The 26187-nt window shown below is 44.0% G+C and overlaps 1 protein-coding gene across 2 annotated transcripts in view; it reads left to right on the top strand.

Moving 5' to 3' along the window:
- Window positions 1–1126: 1126 nt before the first annotated feature.
- prkd1 (protein kinase D1) overlaps window positions 1127–26187 on the top strand; it is a 63972-nt gene continuing 38911 nt past the window's right edge. For both annotated transcript variants that reach the window (XM_055863622.1, XM_055863623.1), the window contains exon 1: window positions 1127–1592. In XM_055863622.1, coding sequence (XP_055719597.1) covers window positions 1386–1592 — 207 coding nt within the window. In that variant the 5' untranslated portion in view covers window positions 1127–1385. The remainder of the gene's footprint in view (window positions 1593–26187) is intronic.

Here is a 26187-nt window from a genome sequence, read left to right as displayed (position 1 = left end):
AAGGGGGAGCAGCGATGCCACTCTGTTGCCGAAATTGATGACATCTGGCGCAATGCAACAGACGGCAAAGTTGGGATGCGAATGGGACATTCACACCAAATTTACGTACCAATTGAAACGTAATGCCCTGGGACCAGGTTGGCTGAATTGCTCTTCTGATCACTTGAGCCTACTTTTTTAAACTTATACAATTAGGTTTAGGGTGCGTTCGTAAATTCAATCTGGAGAGAGTTCTGGGCGTTCCTCTATTTATAACGTTGTCTGATTGTCCGTTCGTAAATCCAGTGTTTCGCTCTCCGAGCGCACACTGGACGCTCTGGCCAAGGAGTAGGGATGCGAGCGTTCTGACCTCACAACAGAAGTCAAGCACCCAAGCTAACTGGCTAATGTTGGCTAGCTACTTCCAGACACACATGAGAGTACACCTCACTCTGTCCATTTTACTCCGCCTAGCAGAGCTGGATAGGCTGTTTTCATGTTATCTAGAGCATTGGTGACTAACTGTGTTGCTGGCAACAATTTAAATACACCTTTTCCCAGACGTTTAATGATACCGGCCATATTCAACTGTGGTTGAGCGTTCGTAAATTCGTCAGCAATACTGCGCTCTGGCACACTCAGACGAGAGTGCTCTGGAATCGGAGTAGATAGCCAGTTCGAATTTACGAACGCACACTCAATTAGCCATACTTTGAATCTTGAGCTTTTTGGTGAATTCCTAAACGAGGTTGTCCAATTGCCTTATCCATAAAATGTACTTCTGTATTTGTCTCTAACAGAATGGAAGTGTAGTTGGTGGGAAATTATATTTTAATTGAGTCAATATTTCGAACGTTTGGCAGGATAGCCCAGTGGTACCCAAGCTTAATGAACTTTCGATAAGAAAGCATGAGGGGTAGGCCTACCCTCAATTTCGCTCCTCGTCACCGCTCAGCTGTCCATTCTTCCTCCCGTCACCCTGTCTCAATGATGAGAGCTATTGCCACGTTAATGTCCTAGTGGGAACTACGAAACTCAAAACATGTATGACTTGCTAACTGGTGGAACAAGGCAAGTGTACCACCAAGTTAGCAAGTAGGGCATTCAGAGTTCCGACTAGTACATGAACGCCGCATAACATCAGCCATCCAGGCTGGAGGCGGGCTCTGATTACATCCGAACGTTCAAACGTAACTGACGTATATGGCTTCATCATTATCGTATTTCACCGTTCAAAATATGTTATTTTTCAAAATTTCTTTGGTTTCTATCATTCGTTTTATTAGGCTAATAATCTCTCGTCATAATTTGCATTCATGACACGATCGGAGATTTGAAGTTGTGGTTTGATATTCAAAACAGGCGGCTGTTTTGCGGTTAGACAAGTAGATTTACTCACCTACAGTATGTCGAGTCGGTATTGTTTTGACTCCCGAGAGATTAATATGAGTGCTCCGCCGGTGATCCGACCGCGGAGTCCCCTGTCCTCGGTGTCCAATGGCATCTCTTTCCAGATCCAGATCGGGCTGAGCCGCGAGCCCGTTCTGTTGGACTCTGTCGACTTCAGTCTCGCTCAAGTCCGGGAGATGGCATGTTACATCGTGGACCAGAAGGTAACTACAGTATATCCTATCACTTCTGTAATCCCATCCTTATGATTTAATTCGTTTAAATTAAGCACAGATATAGTTCTTAGTGATTTATAAACTTTTGCACACGTTTGCATTCGGGTATTCAGTTTACTGTATGGCGTGACACAATCCATATGGGATTAATAATTAGGCTATGTCTGACCCATACAGTAAATGAGGTCTGAACTAAACATTTTCAATCGCTGTCGGTTCCATTTTGATGTTGCACGCAATTAGCAACTCAGAAAAGTCCTTGATGTCACGTTCAATAATTTGTGCCAACAAGCAGGACAACAGTTCTATAAATTACTGTATTTATTGATAATGGAAAGATGTAGGCCTAACAAATATGGTATCATGTAGAGAAAGGAAAAGTTCAACATAAACTATTGAAATAGAGAATCCACTTATTCAATAAAGTTGTAGTTGATCACTTATCAACAACATGGGAACTACACCACCTCCTTTCCCTATAATCATTAGGCCTGTAGCCTATACTGTGTATGCATGACCATCTATAAAAAATAAAAACGGATGTTTTATTGGCACACACTGGATAGGTGCAGTGAAATTTGTTGTTTTACAGGGTCAGCCATAGTAGTACAGCGCCTCATGAGCAAATTAGGAGTAAGTGCCTTGATCAAGGGCACATCGACAGATTTTTCGAACTAGCAACTTTTTGGTTACTGGCTGAACGCTCTAACCCTTAGGCTGTGGCTGGTGGCCTAGAGGCAGATAGCGTATCAGTTAGGATAGTTGGGCCAGTTACCGAAAGGTCGCTGGTTTGAATCCCCAAGCCAACTAGGTGAAAAATCTGTCTGTTCCCTTGAGCAAGGCACTAAACCCTAATTGCGCTTGTAAGTTGGTCTGAATAGGAGTGTCTGCTAATTAACTAAAATGTATTTGCAAAATGTAAGTCTTAGGTAATATTATTAACCCCTTTTATATCTAAACATAAACCTGTCTTCTTTACCATTCCGTCTTCCTTATACTGAATTTTGTTCATATCTGAAAGGGGCAAGGTGTAAAAAACACGGTACATTAAAAACAAAATGTAAAATTATATCTCAGACAGTTTTGTGTAGGCTTACATATGTTGTAACTTCATAGTTTCATTTGGGGATAACATCTTGATAGTCTCACTTCATTTGTTTATTTCCGTTTCAACATGATCATGTTTCCACAGGCCCCCCCAGGTTATTCTAATTGGTATTATACGTTTTGGGTGATACATACAAAGTGCCAGAGTTGTACTTCTGTCATCCTCTGAACAGTAGGAATACTGGCATGATATTAGATAGCAGAAACGCCTTCTGTCCCAGGGTTATTGGTGTGTGAGGGTAAATGAGATTGTTCTTAATTAAGTAACGAACAGCTCCTATATGAACTAGAGGTATAGGAGGCTATACCTCAACACCTTGTAGACACATTTTATCACAGAGAGAGAATATCTTGTACATAGCTGCTCAGAACACTTAACACTTTAAATAGTACGAAGTGAAATATTTAATTTGTGTGTGGGTGTGTTTGTTTGCGTATATGCTGTGTAAAGTGAGAAAGCTAGACTGTGAGGATGACGAGAAAATGAGTTTGATTTATACAGCAGCATATCCTGGATGGAATGAGTCAACTTGATAGAAGTTAGGATTTGTCCCTAAGCCTTATGATAAAGTGGCTAGAATTAGATTAGTCATCTAATTGCAACTTTACTGAAAGCTAGTTTGGCATGATGATTGCACTTTCTAGGCTAAATTAACTCTTTGAATATGCAGTAGCTGCATCACGTTTGACAGCTTCAATGTCCAATCAAAGTGTAGAGTACCACTCTGAGAGTTCTCTGGGTCTTCTTTGCCAACATAGAGGAGTGTGCTGATTTAGAATTCCTGTTTTAGATCAAAGTCAGCGGCATTAGTAACGGCGCCCCAATTGTGATTGGTCAACAAAAAACACTTGTGATTGGTCCTGATATTTTTGTCTTTGTATTAAATAATCACTACCATTAAAAAGTATGGGGTCACTTAGAAATGTCCTCGTTTTTGAAAGAAAAGCAATTTTTTTGTCCAATAAATTAACATAAAATTGATCATAAATACAGTGTAGACATTGTTAATGTTGTAAATTACTATTGTAGCTGGAAACGGCAGATTTTTTTCATGGAATATCTACCTACATAGGCGTACAGAGGCCCATTATCAGTAACCATCACTCCTGTTTTCCAATGGCACATTGTCATTTTAAAAGTTTATCATTTTAAAAGACTAATTGATCATGAGTAAACCCTTTTGCAATTATGTTAACACAGCTGAAAACTTTTGTGCTACTTAAAGAAGCAATAAAACTGGCCTTCTTTAGAAGTATCTGGAGCATCACCATTTGTGTGTTCGATTACAGGCTCAAAATGGCCAGACTGGTGTTTGTCAGCTGCCAGTTGAGGACTTGTGAGGCATCTGTTTCTCAAACTAGACCTTCTAATGTGCTTGTCCTCTTCCTCAGTTGTGCACCGGAGCATCCCACTCCCACTAAGTTGATTGTGCCTTTAAACAGCTTGGAAAATTCCAGAAAATTATGTCATGGCTTTAGAAGCTTCTGATAGGCTAATTGACATAATTTGAGTCAATTGGAGGTGTACCTGTGGATGTATTTCAAGGCCTACCTTCAAACCCAGTGCCTCTTTGCTTGACATCATGTGAAAATCAAAAGAAAGCAGCCAAGACCTTAGAAAACACATTGTAGACTTCCACAAGTCTGGTTCATCCTTGGGAGCAATTTCCAAACGCCTGAAGGTACCACGCTCATCTGTACAAACAATAGTACGCAAGTATAAACACCATGGGACCACACAGCCATCATACCGCTCAGGAAGGGGACGCATTCTGTCTCCTAGAGATGAACGTACTTTGGTATGAAAAGTGCAAATCAATCCCAGAACAACCGCAAAGGACCTTGTGAAGATGCTGGAGGAAATGGGTACAAAAGTATCTATTTCCACAATTAAACGAGTCCTATATCGACATAACCTGAAAGGCCGCTCAGCAAGGAAGAAGCCACTGCTCCAAAACCGCAATAAAAAATCCAGACTACGGTTTGCAACTGCACATTGGGACAAAGATCGTACTTTTTGGAGAAATATCTTCTAGTCTGATGAAACAAAAATAGAACTGTTTGGCCATAATGACCATCGTTATGTTTGGAGGAAAAAGGGGGAGGCTTGCAAGCCAAAGAACACCATCCCAACTGTGAAGCACAGTGGTGGCAGCATCATGTTGTGGGGGTGCTTTGCTGCAGGAGGGACTGGTTTCACTTCACAAAATAGATGGCATCATGAGGCAGGAAAATTATGTGGATATATTGAAGCACATCTCAAGACATCTGTCAGGAAGTTAAAGCTTGGTCACAAATGGGTCTTCTAAATGGACATCACAAAGCCCTGACCTCAATCCTATAGAAAATGTGTGGGCAGAACTGAAAAAGCGAGCAAGGAGGCTTACAAACCTGACTCAGTTACACCAGCTTTGTCAGGAGGAATTGGCCAAAATTCACCCAACTTATTGTGGGAAGCTTGTGGAAGGCTACCCGAACATTTGACCCAAGTTAAACAATTTAAAGGCAATGCTACCAAATTCTAATTGAGTGTATGTACACTTCTGACCCACTGGGAATGTGATGAAAGAAATAAATGCTAAAATAAATCATTCTCTCTACTATTATTCTGATATTTCACATTCTTAAAATAAAGTGGTGATCCTAACTGACCTAAGACAGGGAATCTTTACTAGGATTAAATGTCAGGAATTGTTTAACTGGGTTTAAATGTATTTGGCTAAGGTGTATGTAAACTTCTGACTTCAACTGTAGATATTCCATAAAAGCCGTTTCCAGCTACAATAGTCATTTACAGCATTAACAATGTCTACACTGTATTTCTGAACGGTAGTGTACGTACAGTCACTGTGGGGACGACGTCATCGATGCACTTATTGATGAAGCCAGTGACTGATGTGGTGTACTCCTCAATGCCATTGGAAAAATCCTGGAAAATATTCATATGTCTGTGCTAGAAAAACAGTCCTGTAGCTTAGCATCTGCTTCACCTGACCACTTTTTTTATTGCCTAAGTCACTGGTGCTTCCTGCTTTAGTTTTTGCTTGTAAGCAGGAATCAGGAGGATAGAATTATGGTCAGATTTGCAAAATGGAGGGCGAGGGAGAGCTTTGTACTCATCTCTGTGTGTGGAGTAAAGGTGGTCTAGAGGTTTTATCCCTCTGGTTGCACATTTAACATGCTGGTTGAAATGAGGTAAAACTGATTTAAGTTTCCCTGGATTAATGTCCACAGCCGCTAGGAGCGCCGCCTCTGGATGAGCGTTTTCCTGTTTGCTTATGGCCGTATACAGCTCATTGAGTGTGGCTTTAGTGCCAGCATCGGTTTGGTATTGGTATTTATTTTGGGGTATTTTATTAGGATCCCCATTAGCTGTTGCAAAAGCAGCAGCTACTCTTCCTGGGGTCCACACGAAACATGAAACATAATGACATAATACAGACAAGAACAGCTCAAGAACTGCATACATTTATAAAAAGGCACATGTAGCCTACATATCAATGAATACACACAAACTATTTAATATGTCAAATGGGGGAGAGTCGTTGTGCCGTGAGGTGTTGCTTTATATGTTTTTTGAAACCAGGTTTGCTGTTTATTTGAGCAATATGAGATGGAATGAAGTTCCATGCAATAAGGGCTCTATATAATACTGTACTCTTTCTTGAATTTGTTCTGGATTTGGGGATTGTGAAAAGACCCCTGGTGGCATGTCAGGTGAGATAAGTGTTTGTGTCAGAGCTGTGTGTAAGTTGACAATGCAAACAATTTGATATTTTCAACACAATGTTTCTTATAAAAGAAGTGATGCAGTCAGTCTCTCCTCAACTCTTAGCCAAGAGAGACTGGCATGCATAGTATTTATATCAGCCCTCTGATTACAATGAAGAGCAGAACGTGCCGCTCTGTTCTGGGCCAGCTGCAGCTTAACTAGGTCTTTCCTTGCAGCACTGGACCACACGACTGGACAATAACCAAGATTAGACAACTAGAGCCTGCAGAAATTGCTTTTTGGAGTGTGGTGTCAAAAAAAGCAGAGCGTCTCTTTATTACGGCCAGACCTCTCCCCATCTTTATAACCATTGAATCTATTTGTTTAGACCATGACAGTTTACAATCTAAGGTAACGCCAAGTAATTTAGTCTCCTCAACTTGTTCAACAGCCACAACATTCATTACCAGATTCAGCTGAGGTCTAGAACTTAAGGAAGGATTTGTACCAAATACAAAGCTCTCAGTTTTAGAGATGTTCAGGACCAGTTTATTCCTGGCTGTCACAGGTCAGGGTTTCTTCCTGGAGTGTACTACCTGTGGTTGCCACTGGAGAGCACCCTTGGGTTTCCTCTAGTATCCAGGTGACCCTAATTGGACTTATTGGGATGACCTGCTGGATGACTATTTTGGTTCCTCTGTGGACTGTGCCAGTTGCTCAGGTCTCATGTTTTGTTCAGTGTTCTCATGTGCCCTTGCTTTGTTGTTTTGTAATGAAGACCTTAAGTAAATATTCTGGATTTACCCTTACCTCTGCCTGCTGTGTTTCTCTGCGCCTGGGTCCAAGTTCGTACTAGCACTATTGTCACACTGGCCACCCATTCCAGAACAGACTGCAACTCTTTGTTAAGGGTTTCAGTGACTTCATTAGCTGTGGTTGCTGATGTGTATACGGTTGAATCATCAGCATACATGGACGCACATGCTGTGTTTAATGCCAGTGGCAGCTCATTGTTTAAAAATAGAAAAGAGTTGAGGGCCCAGAGAGTTGCCCTGCGCTACACCACAATTTACATGTTTGACATTAGAGAAGCTTCCATTAAAGAAAACCCTTTGATTACTATTAGATAGATAGCTCTGAATCCACGATATGGCAGAGGTTGAAAAGCAATAACACAAGTTTTTTCAACAACAGGTTATGGTCAATAATATCAAAGGCTGCACTGAAATCTAACAGTACAGCTCTCACAATCTTCTTATTATCAATTTCTTTCAACCAATCATCAGTCATTTGTGTCAGTGCAGTACATGTTGAGTGCCCTTCTCTATAAGCATGCTGAAAGTCTGTTGTTAATTTGTTTACAGAGAAATAGCATTGTATTTGGTCAAACACAATTTTTCCCAACAGTTTGCTAAGAGCTGGCAGCAAGCTTATAGGTCTGCTGTTAAAACCAGTAAAGACTGCTTTACGACTCTTGGGTAGCGGACTTACTTTGGCTTACCTCCAGGGAGGTAAATAGTCAGCTACGAAGAAAATAGAAGAAAACTCTCTTGGTAAATAGTGTGGTCTACAGCTTATCATGAGATTCTCTACCTCAGGTGAGCAAAACCTCGAGAATTCCTTAGATATCGTGCACCAGCTGTTGTTTACATATATACATAGCCCTCCACCCCATGTCTTACCAGAGGCTACTGTTCTATCCTGCCGATACAGTGTATAACCCGCCAGCTGTATGTTATTCATGTCGTCGTTCAGCCACGACTCGGTGAAACATAAGATATTACAGTTTTTAATGTCCTGTTTGTAGGATATGCGTGCTTGTAGTTCGTCTATTTTATTATCCAGTGATTGTACTTTGGCTAATAGGACCGATGGTAAAGGAAAATTACCCACTCGCCACCGGATCCTCACAAGGCACCCTGACCTTCGTCCTCAATATCGGCCTTGTCGGGTGTCTGGAGTAAATCCCTCTCATCCGACTCGTTAAAGAAAACATCTTCTTTCAATATGAGGTGAGTGTCACGTTCCTGACCTTTTCTATTAGTTTGTTGTATGTGTTAGTTGGTCAGGACGTGAGTTTGGGTGGGCATTCTATGTTGTCTGTTTCTATGTTGGTTTAAGGGTTGCCTGGTATGGCTCTCAATTAGAGGCAGGTGTTTGGCGTTCCTCTAATTGAGAGTCATATTTAGGTAGGTTGTTTCACAGTGTTCGTTGTGGGTGGTTGTCTCCTGTGTCAGTGTTTGTCGCACCATACGGGACTGTTCGGTATGTTTGTACATCGTCATTTTTGTGTAGTCTATTTTTCCCTGTTCGTGCGTTCTTCGTGTTTTATTGTAAGTTGGTATGTCTAGGTTTGTCTACACATTAGTTTTGTTATTTTGTTAGTTAATTCAAGTATAGTTCGTTTTCTGTCTTAGTTGTTTTGTCGTGTCTTAATTAAATCATGTCATTTCACAACGCTGCGCCTTGGTTCAATCACTACTCCTCCTCTTCGGATGAAGAGGAAGAGGATTACCGTTACAGTGAGTAATCGCTGTGCTGATTTATAGAAGCTCTTTTCGGTCATAAGAGACTGTGGGCAGAAACATTATGTACAAAATAAGTTGCGAAAAAACACACACAATAGCACAATTGGTTAGAGTCTGTAAAATGGCAGCCATTCTCCCCAGCGCCATTTTCAAACAAGAATACGACCCCTACCTTGTCACAACACAACTGATTGGCTCAAACTCATTAAGAAGGAAATAAATTCCACAAATTAACTTTTTGCAAGGCACACCTGTTAATTGAAATGCATTCCAGTTGACTACCTCATGAATATGGTTGAGAGAATGCCAAGAGTGTGCAAGCTGTCATCATGGCAAAGGGTGGCTACTTAGATTTGTTTAACAGTTTTTTTTGGTTACTACATGATTTCATATGTGTTATTTTATAGTTTTGATGTCTTCACTACCAATCTCCTGAGGGGTCTAAGGCCCTGCGTCTTAGTGCAAGAGACGTCACTACAGTCCCTGGTTCGAATCCAGGCTGTATCCCATCCGGCCGTGATTGGGAGTCCCATAGGGCGGTGCACAATTGGCCCAGGTTTGGCCAGGGACTTGGCCGTAGGTGGACTTTCCAACAAGACAATGACCCGAAACATACCTTAAGATCCACACAGAAATGGCTCTGTGACAACAAAATCAATGTTCTGCCATGGCCATCTCAGTCGCCGGACCTCAATCCAAAACCTGTGGGCTGAGTGGAAGAGGGCAGTTGATAAGCGCAAACCCAAGAATGTGAAGGATCTTGAAAGGATCTGCATAGAGGAATGGTCCAAAATTCCTCCAAATGTGTTCCTTAACCTTGTCAAACATTACAGGAAATACTGTTATCCTTGCGGTTGCACTAAGTACCAAATGAGGAGTGACAATAATTAAGAAACCTTGATTTTGGTTATATTTATTTTGTATTAAATAATTGTATGATTTTGGTTGGTTCCATTTAAACATTAATAAAGTACAGTATTTCTCACATGTTGGTATTTTGAGTTTATCTCTAATTATATTGTTTATATATTTTTAAGTATTGTTTGTGCATTGCCAGTCAGGGGTACCAGTAATTTTGGAGCCCACTGTATATATATTGTGCATAACATATTGACTGGTACTGTACATAGTGTGTATATATATATATGTGTGTGTGTGTGTGTAATATATATATATATATATATATATATATATATATATATATATATATATATATATATTAATGGATTATGTTTTAAATTCTCATTAAAGTGTGGTAAAGGTGTATATTTTCTAAACAAGCTGTTCAATAATTTACTAATCACTACATATTCGTCGCCAAACCCACTGGCTCCAGGTCATCTATAAGTCTATGCTAGGTAAAGCCCTGCCTTATCTCAGCTCACTGGTCACCATAGCAACACCCACCTGTAGCACGCGCTCCAGCAGGTATATTTCACTGGTCACCCCCAAAGCCAACACTTCCTTTGGCCGCCTATCCTTCTTGTTCTCTGCTGCCAATGACTGGAACGAATTGCAAAAATAACTGAAGCTGGAGCCTTCTATCTCCTTCTCTAACTTTAAGCATCAGCTGTCAGAGCAGTTTAACGATCACTGTACCTCTACACAGCCAATCTGTAAATAGTACACTCAACTACCTCATCCCCATATTGTTACTTATCTTCTTGCTCTTTTGCACCCCATCTCTACTTGCACATCATCATCTGCACATCTATCACTCCAGTGTTAATGCTAAATTGTAATTATTTCACCACTATGGCCTATTTATTGCCTTACCTCCCTACTCTTCTACATTTGCACACACTGTACATAGATGTTTCTATTGTTATTGGCTGTATGTTTGTTTATGTGTAACTCTGTGTTGTTTTTGTCGCTTTGCTTTTTTTGTCGCTTTGATCATTTACAACTGCCAGGTTGCAGTTGTAAATGAGAACTCGTTCTCAACTGGCCTACCTGGTTTAATAAACGTGAAATAAAAAATAAATCAATCTGCCCCTCAGTGACTGCCAGCAGCAGCAGTTCCGCTTCCACGAACATTGATGGGATTGTTTTCCCAGCTATTTCACTAGGAGGAGGAACTGTCCTTCGACTCTTGTTGGTGTGAATTATATAATATATATACACTAGCTAGAACCTTTTCATCGCTGATCTGGTAGGACAAAAAAGCATGACGGTGGCTTATCCCCCTGTGTTTTTCATCATGTTCTACTGCAGGTGACAGGGCGACATGTTGTGTTGACTAAAACAGCATTACACCGGTGTATCACAAAGCATGATCAAATTAATTAGCCAGCTACAGTAATTTTGAGAAACATTGAGAAATAGTTTAGTTGATTTGTTTGGGTCAAATTAACCAGTTATCTACCTTTTGATAAGCAACTAGCATGCCAAATTTCAAGTCTTTTAAAACTAATATCTGACTAACGTTAACTCGAAAATATGAAGTTATTTCAAAATGAACGTTAACTGGCTAGTGCATCATGCTTTGTGACATGTTAGCTAGCTATACCCAGTTAGATCATGTGTTTTCACTTATTGTGTCTGAATGCTTGTTGTGTTCTCCCTTTTACGATCGTTCGTGAGCTGGCTGCATGTTCTAAATAGTAGAATCTAATCTGTTCAAAACAGTGCCAGTATGTGCAGCAGTTGTCATTCGGTTTTTGACATACAAAAGTGAAATAGGTGTATTTATACTGTTCAATTGCACAGATCACTTCATATATCTTCTTAAAGAAACTGCCTGTAGTTTGAAAACTTGGAATCATATTTCTGTCATGCTGCTTTGTTGACTCCAACCACCTCGCGCCCCCGGGTATTCAGCCAATCAGCGGCCGCCACAGACCAATTTATAGAGGATCTCACTGTGGCAAAGAGAGAATTAGATCTTCAAAGGGCAATGATGACATTGTTAGCCATGTCCTATGAGGAGTTCCTGGAAAGGGTCTTATTATAGAACATAGATGGATGTCTCTTTCTGATGCTGATACTGTCAAACTGTGCCTTTTCAATTATGTAGAGTGATAATTACAGGTACGCAATTACATGCTGAACAAAGATTTACGGTAGTTATCTGTTGTTAAACAAATCGATACAACATGCAGGTATGTGTGCGCAGAGTAGATAGATAGTCGTGTCATCCTCCATTTGACATTCAAGTCCTGATCCAAATAAGATCTTGCAACCATGAACCAGCATAACCATAACTATTGTCATGTACAGTATGTGTGAGTTTTGAACAGTCCTTTAATACATTTGCCTGATTTTGGACAATGACATGAGGACGGGCGGCTGTGTGCAGTCAACCCCTTGACATCTTTATCACTTCTTCAACCACAGTCCTGGTTCCCATCAATAGGCTGTTTTATAGATCTAACAGACTGTGAACAGGACATCTCATTGGAATCCATTAGAGCCAAGCGTTATAAGGACTAATTAAAAGCATGGCGCCTTTGAAGTTTTACCACCTTTTTGCTTTACCGCTCTTTTCTTTCAAGTGTCCTTATTAATCAGTTGGAAACACTTTGGTTTGTCACAGAGTGCTAACCTCCTTGTTCAGTCAGTGTCAGTCCATAAGTAGAGCTGTGACGTGAGCAGGGTTATGATCACTTATGGCGATTTTCCACTGTAGGGCCGTGCCTTGCCGGACCGTGAATATCACGCTTCCTATTTATTTTCCATTTGCTCATGGCCAGCTTGATTCCTTGAACCAAGTGAGACATTCAGTGATAGCTCCCCTGGCTGAGCCATAGGCTACACATCCATCCCACAAGTCCTTCAACCAACCGCATCCTTCCACCACCATTTCTTCTTCTTCTTCTTCTTCTTCTTCTTCTTCTTCTTCTTCTTCACACCAATCCTTTCTTTATTTCGTCACCCACTATAAAGTTGAATCATATTCAAGACTGGGATGCTTTCGTACATTCATAGTGTCGTGGATACAGATGACTGCTTGGAAATCGGTTGGAGAAACAGAGAAACAGTATGTGATATATATATATATATGAAGATATAGTTGGTAAATTATATATCATGATAATAACCAGTTATATTTCCTTTTTTCGCCATGGCTGTGTACGGTATATGTCAGGATAGTTCTGAAGGTTTATCCCATGTGTTTTTACAAATGAGAAACATTAGACAAACATGATCAAGTTATAGTTTACTGTACGTCTCCCCAAGGTATTAAAAATGAATTAGCGGATATTAAATTCTGTGGTCAGCTCCCCAACGTTTGCCTCCTAGTTATAGAATGGTGCCCCAGTTGCTTGGCAACTGATTATGATTGCCTGTGAAGTATCCATTTGAGTGCCATTATCCTGACGAGAGCCATGTGTGGTAGGGTCACGTACTAACACGCACGCACGCACACACACACATATCCCCCCCCCCCCCCCCCCCTTGGGCAGAACAGCAGATGAATGCTGCACAATGTGCATAGGCCATTGTGGTGCAGCTGTTTTGGAAAGCATTCAGAGCACCATGCACCTTCATTAGCATAAGATAAATGTTGTAGAGGATCATCATTCCCTTTCAGGATCATGGCCCTTTTCTGCCCCAGCACTCTGTGTGCTCTCTCCTTAGTGTCAGCACCATAAAAAACATCTTTGGTCTCATCTGCTAATCAACTAGTAGGATGTATAAACCTATAGGGTCGACTTTGTCCAAAAATAGACGTACCAGACCCGGATTGCCCCTTTAAAAGAGTTGCTATCAGAGATGCAAGAGTCACCCTCATTACAGAGCATTGTACTGATCCTCACCACAGAGAACAGGTAGAGATAGACAACAAAAGAATCTGCCTCTGCCTGTTAATTACTTTAGTGATTAAGTAAACACTGCACAGCTCAATTATTGAAATGACAAAAAATTTGCTGTGGTTTCTGTCGGTGTTAACGTGGTGAGCTGAAAGGTTAGCTCATTATGATGTCTGTGGAAAGCAAAAGCTCTGAAAACACAATTATCTTTTCCTACGTGGCAATGATGTTGCCACTGCTGCCATTCCAAATATAAATACAGTGCGATGCTGTGAATGTTTTCTCACAAACAACATCCTCGTAAAAAATCAAAAGTGAAGTTTTCATGTTTGCAAAAGTCAAACGCTGTAAACAAACACGAATCAAGGTGAAACCTCTTTTAGGTTAGAAAAATAGGTAGAAAACATTGCTAATTGGAAATACAAAATTTTTAAAAATATGTAATACTTTTTTTATTCATGTGTTTCTTGTGTTGTTTTGGTAACCCCTCTTTTGTACTACATGTTAGGTGTTAGTACAACTAGATTATGTATAATAACTAGGGTTGCACATTTTGTGGAAAATTCAGAAGTGGAAACTTTCCGTGGGAATTAACAGGAATATATGGGAATTAACGGGAATATATGCACATTAATATTAATACCATTTAAATTTAGATGTTTTTTGCATATATATACAGTATATACATATTTACCATATCATATGGAGACAGAAACATAAACCTTTTACCTTATCATAAGTAAACACAATTGCAAATGATTAAAACCTTCCAATATAAATAAAACAATTTAGTTATGAATTAAACTTTAATTAAATGAGTTGACTCTTCACATGGATTAATTCACTGAACGACAAAAGAAAGGGAATTTTGAATGATCCCCAATGATCCATCGCATCTCCCCAAAAATCTGTAAAATGATAGTCTAGAAACTAAAGCTTTTGTTGTCTTCCTCTTCACTGTCACTTTCCAACCTTGTTGAGGATGGCTCGTTGTCAGGCTCAAAAAGCCAGAAATTTTCCCGGATGGCCACCAATTTTTCAACCCTTGTATTGGTCAGCCTGTTGCGTGCTTTGGTGTGTGTTCCCAAACAAGGACCAGTTGCGCTCTGAGGCGGCTGATGTTGGTGAGATTTGGAGGATGATGGAGGTAACAGGGGAAAGAGCCTCAGATCCACAAAGTCCCTTCCACCAGGTGGCTGATGAGATATGTTGGCACGACTGCCATATTGCATCTCCATCCCAAAGCCCTTGCTTGGATTTGTACTTCGCCAGACTGCCAAGAACCTTGCCCTCATACAGGGCAAGGTGGCGAGACACGGTAGTGATGACACCATAGGCCTTGTTGATCTCTGCAACAGACAGGATACTCTTGCCAGCATACTTGGGGTCCAACAGGTATGCTGTGGCATGTATGGGCTTCAGGCAGAAGTCTTCACGCTTTTTAATGTATTTCAGAACTGTTGTTTCCTCTGCCTGGAGCAACAGTGAAGTGGGCAGGGCAGTACGGATTTCTTCTCTTACATCTGCAAGCAGAGTCTGAACATCAGACAGGATGGCATTGTCTCTCTCAATCCGTGCAATGGAATTTCAGGCTGCTTACCACTCCCTCCCAAAATACATCATCCAGGATCCTCTTGATGGGGCTGCCATTTTTTTGGAGAGACTCCTTCCCCTCCAGGAGACTGTCAAACATGATGACAACACCACCCCAACGGGTGTTGCTGGGCAGCGGGTGTTCAATGTGGTGCTCTTATTCTTCTCACTTTGCTTGGTGAGGTAGATTGCTGCTATAACCTAACCATTTCCTTGGCTCTCTTGTTGAGTGTATCCATTGTTTTCAGTGGCATGATGTCCTTGAGTAGCAGATTCAATGCATGAGCAGCACAGCCAATGGGTGTGATGTGAGGGTAGGACTCCTCCACTTTAGAACAAGCAGCCTTCATGTTTGCAGCATTGTCTGTCACCAGTGCAAATACCTTCTGTGGTCCAAGGTCATTGATGATTGCATTCAGCTCATCTGCAATGTAAAGACCGGTGTGTCTGTGCTCTTGTAGAATACTGGTTGAGGGGTGGAGATTATTTAGTTAATTATTCCTTGCCCTCGAACATTCGACCACCCATCAGAGATGATTGCAATATAGTCTGCTTTCTCTATGATTTGCTTGACCTTCACTTCACTTCAACTCTGTTGAACTCTGCATCCAGCAAATGAGTAGATAAACCATGTCTGGTTGGAGGGGTGTATGCTGTGCGAAGAACATTCAGAAATCTCGTTTGATACACATTGCCTGTGAGCATCAGAGATGAACCAGTTGCATACACAGCTTGAGCAAGACATTCATCAGCATTTCTCTGACTACTTTCCTCCATTGAGTAAAAAAAAACTTCTGATTCCAGCAGGACCATGAGCTGTTGCTATCGATAAGGTGTTTGATTCATAATTTTCACCTTGAATACAGAGGGACTTTTGTCAGAGGTTACTTGTTGTGAGCGCTGGGGGAACTTTATGCACTTGGCCAGATGATTCTGCATCTTTGTTGCATTCTTCACAAATGATTTGTCACAGTATTTGCAAATGTACACAGGTACACTTTGAACTATGCTACTTTATGTTTATATACCCTACATTACTCATCTCATATGTATATACTGTACTCTATACCATCTACTGCATCTTGCCTATGCCGTTCTGTACCATCACTCATTCATATATCTTTATGTACATATTTTTTTATCGCTTTACACTTGTGTGTATAAGGTAGTAGTTGTGGAATTGTTAGGTTAGATTACTCGTTGGTTATTACTGCATTGTCGGAACTAGAAGCACAAGCATTTCGCTACACTTGCATTAACATCTGCTAACCATGTATATGTGACAAATAACATTTGATTTGATTTTGATTTGATTTTGTTTTCCTTCTACGTTAGCTGCAGTGAAATGTCTCCACACATCAGATAGTGCCCGTGGCATTTTCCTGTAAAGATTAGAAAAAAATGAGTAAAAAAACCCCAATACAATTCCATGTACAGATAAATAGTTAAGCAGTTAGAGGAACTTCTACTTGGTACTCATCCCGGATCCGGGAGCTCCCTCATCAGTAAAAAAGCTGACTAGCATAGCCTAGCATAGCGCCACAAGTAAATACTAGCATCTAAATATCATAAAATCACAAGTCCAAGACACCAGATGAAAGATACACGTCTTGTGAATCCAGCCATCATTTCTGATTTTTAAAATGTTTTACAGGGAAGACACAATATGTATTTCTATTAGCTAACCACGATAGCAAAAGACCCAACTTTTTTTTCTCCACCATTTTTTTACTGCATAGGTAGCTATCACAAATTCGACCAAATAAAGATATAAATAGTCACTAACCAAGAAACAACTTCATCAGATGACAGTCTGATAACATATTTATTGTATAGCATATGTTTTGTTCGAAAAATTTGCATATTTCAGGTATAAATCATAGTTTTACATTGCAGCCACCATCACAAAATCTCCCCAAAGCAGCTAGAATAACTACAGAGACCAACGTGAATTACCTAAATACTCATCATAAAACATTTATGAAAAATACACAGTGTACAGCAAATGAAAGACAAACATCTTGTGAATCCTGTCACGTCCTGACCATAGTTCTTATGTGTGTTGCTTGTTTTAGTGTTGGTCAGGACGTGAGCTGGGTGGGCATTCTATGTTGTGTGTCTAGTTTGTCTGTTTCTGTGTTCAGCCTATTATGGTTCTCAGAGGCAGCTGTCAATCGTTGTGCCTGATTGAGAATCTTATATGGGTGACTTGTTTTGTGTTGGGGATTGTGGGTGGTTGTCTTCTGTCTTTGTGTTCTGCACCAGATAGGACTGTCTCGGTTTTCACGTTTGTTATTTTGTATTTTGTATAGTGTTCACGTTATCGTCTCTTTGTTTATTAAATCATGTTGAACACTAGCCGCGCTGCGTTTTGGTCCTCTCCTTCATCCCAGGAAGAAAGCCGTTACAGAACCACCCACCAAACCCGGACCAAGCAGCGTGGCAACGGGCAGCAGCGACAGCAGCAGCAGCGGCCAGCTACACAGGACTCCTGGACATGGGAGGAAATTTTGGAGGGAAAAGGACACTGGGCTCACATTGGAGAATATCGCCGCTCTCGGGAAGAGATGGAGGCAGCTAAAGCCCAGGAGCGGTGGTATGAGGAGGCAGTACGGAACCGGCGTTATGAAGGTACGCGGCTAGCACGGAAACCCGAGAAGAAATCCCAAAAATGTCTTGGGGGTGGGCTAAAGGGTAGTGTGGCGAAGGCAGGTAGGAAACCTGCGCCCACTTCCCATGCTTACCGTGGAGAGCGGGAGTACGGGCAGACACCGTGTTATGCGGAAGAGCGCACAGTGTCTCCTGTACGTGTGCATAGCCCGGTGCGGGTTATTCCACCTCCCCGCACTGGCCGGGCTAGATTGAGCATTGAGCCAAGTGCCATGAAGCCGGCTCAACATATCTGGCCTCCAGTACGTCTCCTCGGGCCGGCGTACATGGCACCAGCCTTACGCATGGTATCCCCGGTTCACCAACACAGCCCAGTGCGGGTTATTCCACCTCCCCGCACTGGACGGGCTACGGGGAGCATTCAACCAGGTAAGGTTGGGCAGGCTCGGCGCTCAAGGGAGCTAGTACGCCTGCACGGTCCGGTATATCCGGCGCCACCTTCCCGCTCCAGCCCAGTACCATCAGTGCCTACACCACGCACCAGGCTTCCAGTGTGTCTCCAGAGCCATGTTCCTCCTCCACGCACTCTCCCTGTGGTGCGTGTCTCCAGCCCAGTGCCTCCAGTTCCGGCACCACGCATCAAGCCTCCTGTGCGTCTCCAGAGTCCTGTACGCACTGTTCCTTCTCCCCGCACTCGCCCTGAGGTGCGTGCCCTCAGCCCGGTACCACAAGTTCCGGTACCACGCACCAGGCCTATAGTGCGCCTCGAGATTCCAGTGTGCCCTGTTCCTGCTTCCCGCACTAGCCTTGAGGTGCGTGTCTCCAGTCCGGTACCACCAGTTCCGGCACCACGCACCAGGCCTACTGTGCGCCTCAGCAGGTCAGAGTCGGTCGTCTGCCCAACGCCGTCTGAGCCATCCGTCTGCCCAGCGCCATCTGAGCCATCCGTCTGCCCAGCGCCATCTGAGCCATCCGTCTGCCCAGCGCCATCTGAGCCATCCGTCTGCCCAGCGCCATCTGAGCCATCCGTCTGCCCAGCGCCATCTGAGCCATCCGTCTGCCCAGCGCCATCTGAGCCATCCGTCTGCCCAGCGCCATCTGAGCCATCCGTCTGCCCAGCGCCATCTGAGCCATCCGTCTGCCCAGCGCCATCTGAGCCATCCGTCTGCCCAGCGCCATCTGAGCCATCCGTCTGCCCAGCGCCATCTGAGCCATCCGTCTGCCCAGCGCCATCTGAGCCATCCGTCTGCCCAGCGCCATCTGAGCCATCCGTCTGCCCAGCGCCATCTGAGCCATCCGTCTGCCCAGCGCCATCTGAGCCATCCGTCTGCCCAGCGCCATCTGAGCCATCCGTCTGCCCAGCGCCATCTGAGCCATCCGTCTGCTCAGCGCCATTAGAGCCACCCGTCTGTCCCGAGCTGCCAGAGCCGCCAGCCAGTCAGGAGCTGCCAGAGCCGCCAGCCAGTCAGGAGCTGCCAGAGCCGCCAGCCAGTCAGGAGCTGCCCTCCAGTCATGAGCTGCCCAGCAGTCATGAGCTGCCCTCCGGTCATGAGCTGCCCTCCGGTCATGAGCTGCCCGCCGGTCATGAGCTGCCCGCCAGTCATGAGCTGCCCTCCAGTCATGAGCTGCCCTCCAGTCATGAGTTGCCCTTCAGTCCGGAGTTGCCCTTCAGTCCGGAGTTGCCCTTCAGTCCGGAGTTGGCCTTCAGTCCGGAGTTGCCCCTCTGTCCTGAGCTACCTCTCTGTCCTGAGCTACCTCTCTGTCCTGAGCTGTCTCCTCTATCTAGGGGGGACCTTTGTGAAGGTTCCTAGACCAGGGTCGGGGGCGAGGGTCGCCACTCAAAGGACGCTAAGGAGGGGGACAAAGACAATGGTGGAGTGGTGTCCTCGTCCTGCGCCGGAGCCGCCACCGCGGACAGATGTCCACCCAGACCCTCCCCTTGAGATTTAGGGGTGCGTTCGCAGTCCGCACCTCAGGAGGGGGGTACTGTCACGTCCTGACCATAGTTGTTATGTGTGTTGCTTGTTTTAGTGCTGGTCAGGACATGAGCTGGGTGGGCATTCTATGTTGTGTGTCTAGTTTGTCTGTTTTTGTGTTCAGCCTAATATGGTTCTCAATCAGAGGCAGCTGTCAATCGTTGTCCCTGATTGAGAATCATATATAGGTGGCTTGTTTTGTGTTGGGGATTGTGGGTGGTTGTCTTCTGTCTTTGTGTTCTGCACCAGATAGGACTGTCTCGGTTTTCACGTTTGTTATTTTGTATTTTGTATAGTGTTCACGTTATCATCCCTTTGTTTATTAAATCATGTTGAACACTAGCCGCGCTGCGTTTTGGTCCTCTCCTTCATCCCAGGAAGAAAGCCGTTACAAATCCAGCCAATATTTCTAATTTTTTAAGTGTTTTACAGCGAAAACACAATATAGCATTAAATTAGCTTACTACAATAGCCTACCACACAGCCCCATTCATTCAACATAACGTTAGCGATAGCGAATAAACCAGCAAAAGATATAAATTTTTTCACTAACCTTCTCAAACTCCATCAGATGACAGTCCTATAACATCATATTACACAATACATATATGGTTTGTTCGAAAATGTGCATGTTTAGCGGCACAAATCATGGTTATACAATGAGAATAGTAGCCAAACTGCAAACAAAATGTCGGGAGAAATCTTGGGAGAGGCACCTAATCCAATCAATAACTAATCATAAACTTGACTAAAAAATACAGGTTGGACAGCAAATTAAAGATACATTAGTTCTTAATGCAACCTCTGTGTTAGATTTTTTAAATTAACGTTACTACGACATACAGCGTGCTTTAAAGCGAGACCGCGCCGAAATTAATGGCGGAATAATATTTTAACATTTTCGACACATATACGAATTAACATCATAAATAGTTCTTACTATTTGATGAGCTTCCATCAGAATCTTGTACAAGTTGTCCTTTGTCCAGAATAATTGTTGCTCGGTTTTACAAGTCGTCTTCAACTTTGGAATTAGCAGCAAACATTAGCCATGTGGCGCAGACGTGTCCAAATCCCCAGAACGCAGCACAAATAAAATACCGAAAATCGCAATATACTCATATAAACTGATATAACTTGGTTTAAAATAACTACATTATGATGTTTTTAACACGTATATTGAATCAAATCAGAGCCGAATATATCTAACGCCTATAACAACAGCTTTTCAGAACTCAATCCTGAGGTCTGTCTCGCGCCATGACGAACGTTGAAAAGACTGCACCCCCGGTTCCAAGAGCTCTTGTTCGGCCTCAGATCTACCTAGACACCCCATTCCAATTCTCACTGCTTACTGACATCTAGGGGAAGGCGTATGCAGTGCGTGTAGACCCATAGTAAACTGACCCTGGAACAGAGCCCCCGATTTCAGATTTCTCACTTCCTGACAGGAAGTTTAACTGCAAAATGAGTTCTGTTTTACTCACAGATATAATTCAAACGGTTTTAGAAACTAGAGAGTGTTTTCTATCCAATAGTAATAATAATATGCATATTGTACGAGCAAGAATTGAGTACGAGGCAGTTTAATTTGGGAACGAATTTTTACAAAGTCTAAATGGCTTATTGAGAAAAGGTTTTTAACAACTCCTTTGTAAGATTAAAAAAGAAAAATGAAACATGTATGGAAACAGGTGAATTAACACTCCTCAGTTAGCATGCTCAAGCAAGCTAAAACCCACATGGTAGCAAAACTAACTAGCAGAAATTGTTAACAAGTTAGAAATGATTTAAACACACTTTGCTGTAGGCTGCTATTTACTAGTTAACAAAAAATCATGTATGTCATGTAAATATATTCACCCCACCCAGTATTGTAATTAAATCTTACCAGAACGCATGTAGTCCTTGGCTCAGACAGTGTAGTAGTGTGGGCTCAATAGCATCTCATTAGTGTGCAAGATCTTGAGAATCAGCTGTACACGTGATAGAAGAGTGCACTGCTCTGTGCATGCAGAGGGTTGCAATTCCATTGAATTGGGGATAGTTTAACCAAAATATGCCACAAGACCTGGAATTGCCTTATGTGTATCCCACAAAAAAGGTTCACTGTTATAAGCTAACTTTTTTAATGAATTTAAATTCCCAGGCTTAACTTCCCATGGAAAAATTCTGGAAATTTACTGGAAAGTTTTGCAACCCTAAAAATAACATCAATAGTTTTATAACACTCTAATCACTTCCTTGATATTTTCTAAAGATCACCACATTTAGTAAAATGTAATGGTATATAATTGTCTTGTTATTCAAAACTATACTACAATGTCAGTGATCTCTGTGCATATTTCCGGTTGATCATGAATATGACATTGTGAGAAGGAAGGCACTATAATTCTTCACCATTCTCACAATCAGTCGTGTGTATTCATGGATGCCAAGGGCTAGGCTTCACCCCAAAAACTGAACAATAAAAAAATGAAATAACTTATTTAGTCTCTCTGTGTTTCATAATCTTCTTTCAATTTGCAAGAGGCTCAAAGTATCTCACCGGAGAAAACATCAGAGCGAGCAAAACAGTGCCCCGCTGTCTCTGAAGGCCATCTATCTGATGCTGACTTGTTCAAAAGAGTATGACATTTTTGCCGCCCGTAGCATTGAATGCAAGAGAAGCCAGCGAGCATCTGGCCTCCCTTGATTAAAAAAGTAACATTATCGCCAATCAGCATTGAGCTAAACTGAGTGAGCTCAACAGTGAATGGTTCTGGTGCACCAAAAGAAAGTGTCAAGGGAAACCAGTTTGGATTTGGCGTCACTCCTATCAAATCGCATCGAGAGCATACATAATTGACAAAAACAACTTGAATTGTTGCATCTCGTTGTGTTGTTCTCCTCCATTGGCTAGCTAGCTAGCTAAAATTGCCCCTTTCTTAAATTGGCCATGGATGGAGATAGGGATTTGGACTTGTGGCAAGCATTTTAGCCAGGTAGCCTAGGACAACAAAACATAAAAGCGTGTACTGTATGACAGAGTGATTGACCATTTCGTCGACATGAAAGAGTGGAGGATGGCATTGGCGTTTCTCTACAAGTAGGGTGAGTCAACATGTTTTTGAAAACTTGCACGAACACACAGACACTGTAACGGCTTTCCTCCTCCTCTTCATCAGAAGAGGAGGAGCAGGGATCGAACCAAAATGCAGCTGAGTTTGTAGACATGATTTATTAACGAAAAAACACGAACTCGACTAATACACTAACAAAACAAATAAACGGTGTAGACAGATCTGAACGAGGGACTCACATAACACACGAGAACGCACGAACAGGGAAAAAAGCCTACACATAAATGACAGTGAACAAACAAACCGAAACCAGTCCCGTGTGGCATAACGACATACACAAACACAGGAGACAATCACCCACAACGAACACTGTGAAAACACCTACCTAAATATGACTCTTAATTAGAGGAACGCCAAACACCTGCCTCTAATTAAGAGCCATACCAGGCAACCCATAAACCAACATAGAAACAGAAAACATAGAATGCCCACCCAAACTCACGTCCTGACCAACTAACACATATAACAAACTAACAGAAATAGGTCAGGAACGTGACATAACCCCCCCCCCATAAGGTGCGAACTCCGGGCGCACCAGCACAAAGTCTAGGGGAGGGTCTGGGTGGGCATCTGACCACGGTGGTGGCTCAGGCTCCGGGCGAGGTCCCCACCCCACCATAGTCAATCCCAGCTTCCATCTCCCCCTATGAATGTCCACCCTCATCTTACCCCCACAAAATCCTCTTGGTAACATCAACAACAGGGGCAGCACCGGGACAGAGGGATAGATCAAGACAGAGGGATAGATCAGGATATAGAGGTAGCTCAGGATAGAGAGGGAGATCAGGATAGAGGGGCAACTCCGGACTGAAAGGCAGCTCCGGACAGAGAGACAGCTCTGGACTGAGGGGCAGTTCTGGGTAAATAGCCGCTCCGGGCTAAGGGACAGCTCATGACTGGCTAACGGCTCTGGACGCTCATGGCTGGCTGACGGCTCTCGACGCTCATGGCTGGCTGACGGCTCTCGACGCTCATGGCTCGCTGACGGCTCTGGACGCTCATGGCTCGCTGACGGCTCTGGACGCTCATGGCTGGCTGAAGGCTCTGGACGCTCATGGCTCACTGACGGCTCTGGCAGATCCTGTCTGGTTGGCGGCTCTGGCAGATCCTGTCTGGTTGGCGGCTCTGGCAGATCCTGTCTGGTTGGCGGCTCTGGCAGATCCTGTCTGGTTGGCGGCTCTGGCAGATCCTGTCTGGTTGGCGGCTCTGGCAGATCCTGTCTGGTTGGCGGCTCTGGCAGATCCTGACTGATAACTGGCTCTAGCGGCTCCTGACTGACTATCGGCTCTGACGGCTCGGGACAGACGGGCGGCTCTAATGGCTCAGGACAGACGGATGGCTCAGACGGCGCTGGGGAGACGGATGGCTCAGACGGCGCTGGGGAGACGGATGGCTCAGATGGCGCTGGGGAGACGGATGGCTCAGATGGCGCTGCGGAGACGGATGGCTCAGACTGCACCTGTCTGGCGGAAGGCTCTGGCTGCTCCTGTCTGGCGGAAGGCTCTGGCTGCTCCTGTCTGGCGGAAGGCTCTGTAGGCTCATGGCAGACGGGCAGCTTTGCAGGCTCATGGCAGACAGGCAGTTCATGCGCCGTTGGGCAGACGGCAGACTCTGGCCGGCTGGGACGCACTGTAGGCTTGGTGCGTGGTGCCGGAACTGGAGGCACCTGACTGAGGACACGCACTTCAAGCCTAGTGCGGGGAGCAGGGACAGGACACACTGACCTCTCGAAGCGCACTATATTCCTGGTGCGTGGTACCGGACTGAGGGCACGCACCTCAGGACGAGTGCGGGGAGAAACAGTGTGCACAGGACTTAGGAGACGCACATGTGGCTTAGTGCGCGGTGCCGGAACTGGAGGCACTGGGCTGGAGACACGCACCATAGGGAGAGTGCGTGGAGGAGGCACAGGGCTCTGAAAACGCACTGGAAGCCTGGTGCGTGGTGTAGGCACTGGTGGTACTGGGCTGGGGCGGGGAGGTAGTGCCGGACATACCGGACCGTGAAGCCGTACTGGCTCCCTTGAGCACCGAGCCTGCCCAACCTTACCTGGTTGCATGCTCCCCTTCGCCCGACCAGTGCGGGGAGGTGGAATAACCCGCACCGGGCTATGTAGGCGAACCGGGGACACCATGCGTAAGGCTGGTGCCATGTAAGCCGGCCCGAGGAGACGCACTGGAGACCAGACGCGTTGAGCCGGCCTCATGACACCTGGCTCAATGCCCAATCTAGCCCTACCAGTGCGGGGAGGTGGAATAACCCGCACTGGGCTATGCACTCGTACAGGAGACACCGTGCGCTCTACTGCGTAACACGGCGCCTGCCCCTACTCCCGCTCTCCACGGTAAGCCTGGGAAGTGGGCGCAGGTCTCCTACCTGCCCTTGGCCCACTACTTCTTAGCCCCCCCCCAAGAAATTTTTGGGGTCTCCTCTCGGGCTTCCAGCCACGTCTCCTTGCTGCCTCCTCATACCACCGCCTCTCTGCTTTCGCTGCCTCCAGCTCAGCTTTGGGACGGCGATACTCTCCCGGCTGTGCCCATGTGCCCATGAAAATTATGTCATGGCTTTAGAAGCTTCTGATAGGTTAATTGGAGGTGTACCTGTGGATGTATTTCAAGGCCTACCTTCAAACTCAGTGCCTCTTTGCTTGACATCATGGGAAAATCAAAAGAAATCAGCCAAGACCTCAGAAGACAAATTGTAGACCTCTACAAGTCTGGTTCATCCTTGGGAACAATTTCCAAACGCCTGAAGGTACCACGTTCATCTGTACAAACAATAGTGCGCTAGTATAAACACCATGGGACCACGCAGCCGTCATACTGCTCAGGAAGGAGACGCGTTCGGTCTCCTAGAGATGAACGTACTTTGTTGCGAAAGGTGCAAATCAATCCCAGAACAACCGCAATGGACCTTGTGAAGATGCTGGAGAAAACAGGTACAAAAGTATCTATATCCACAGTAAAACAAGTCCTATATCGACATAACCTGAAAGGCCGCTCAGCAAGGAAGAATCCACCGCTCCAAAACCGCCATAAAAAAGCCAGACTACGATTTGCAACTGCACATGGAGACAAAGATCGTACCTTTTGGAGAAATGTCCTCTGGTCTGATGAAACAAAAATATGACTGTTTGGCCATAATGACCATCGTTATGTTTGGAGGAAAAAGGGGATGCTTG

Source organism: Salvelinus fontinalis, chromosome 15 (assembly GCF_029448725.1).
Source record: "Salvelinus fontinalis isolate EN_2023a chromosome 15, ASM2944872v1, whole genome shotgun sequence".
Taxonomy (NCBI): Eukaryota; Metazoa; Chordata; class Actinopteri; order Salmoniformes; family Salmonidae; genus Salvelinus; species Salvelinus fontinalis.
Note: the sequence above shows the minus strand (reverse complement) of the source record. Positions and strands in the feature narration are given on the sequence as shown.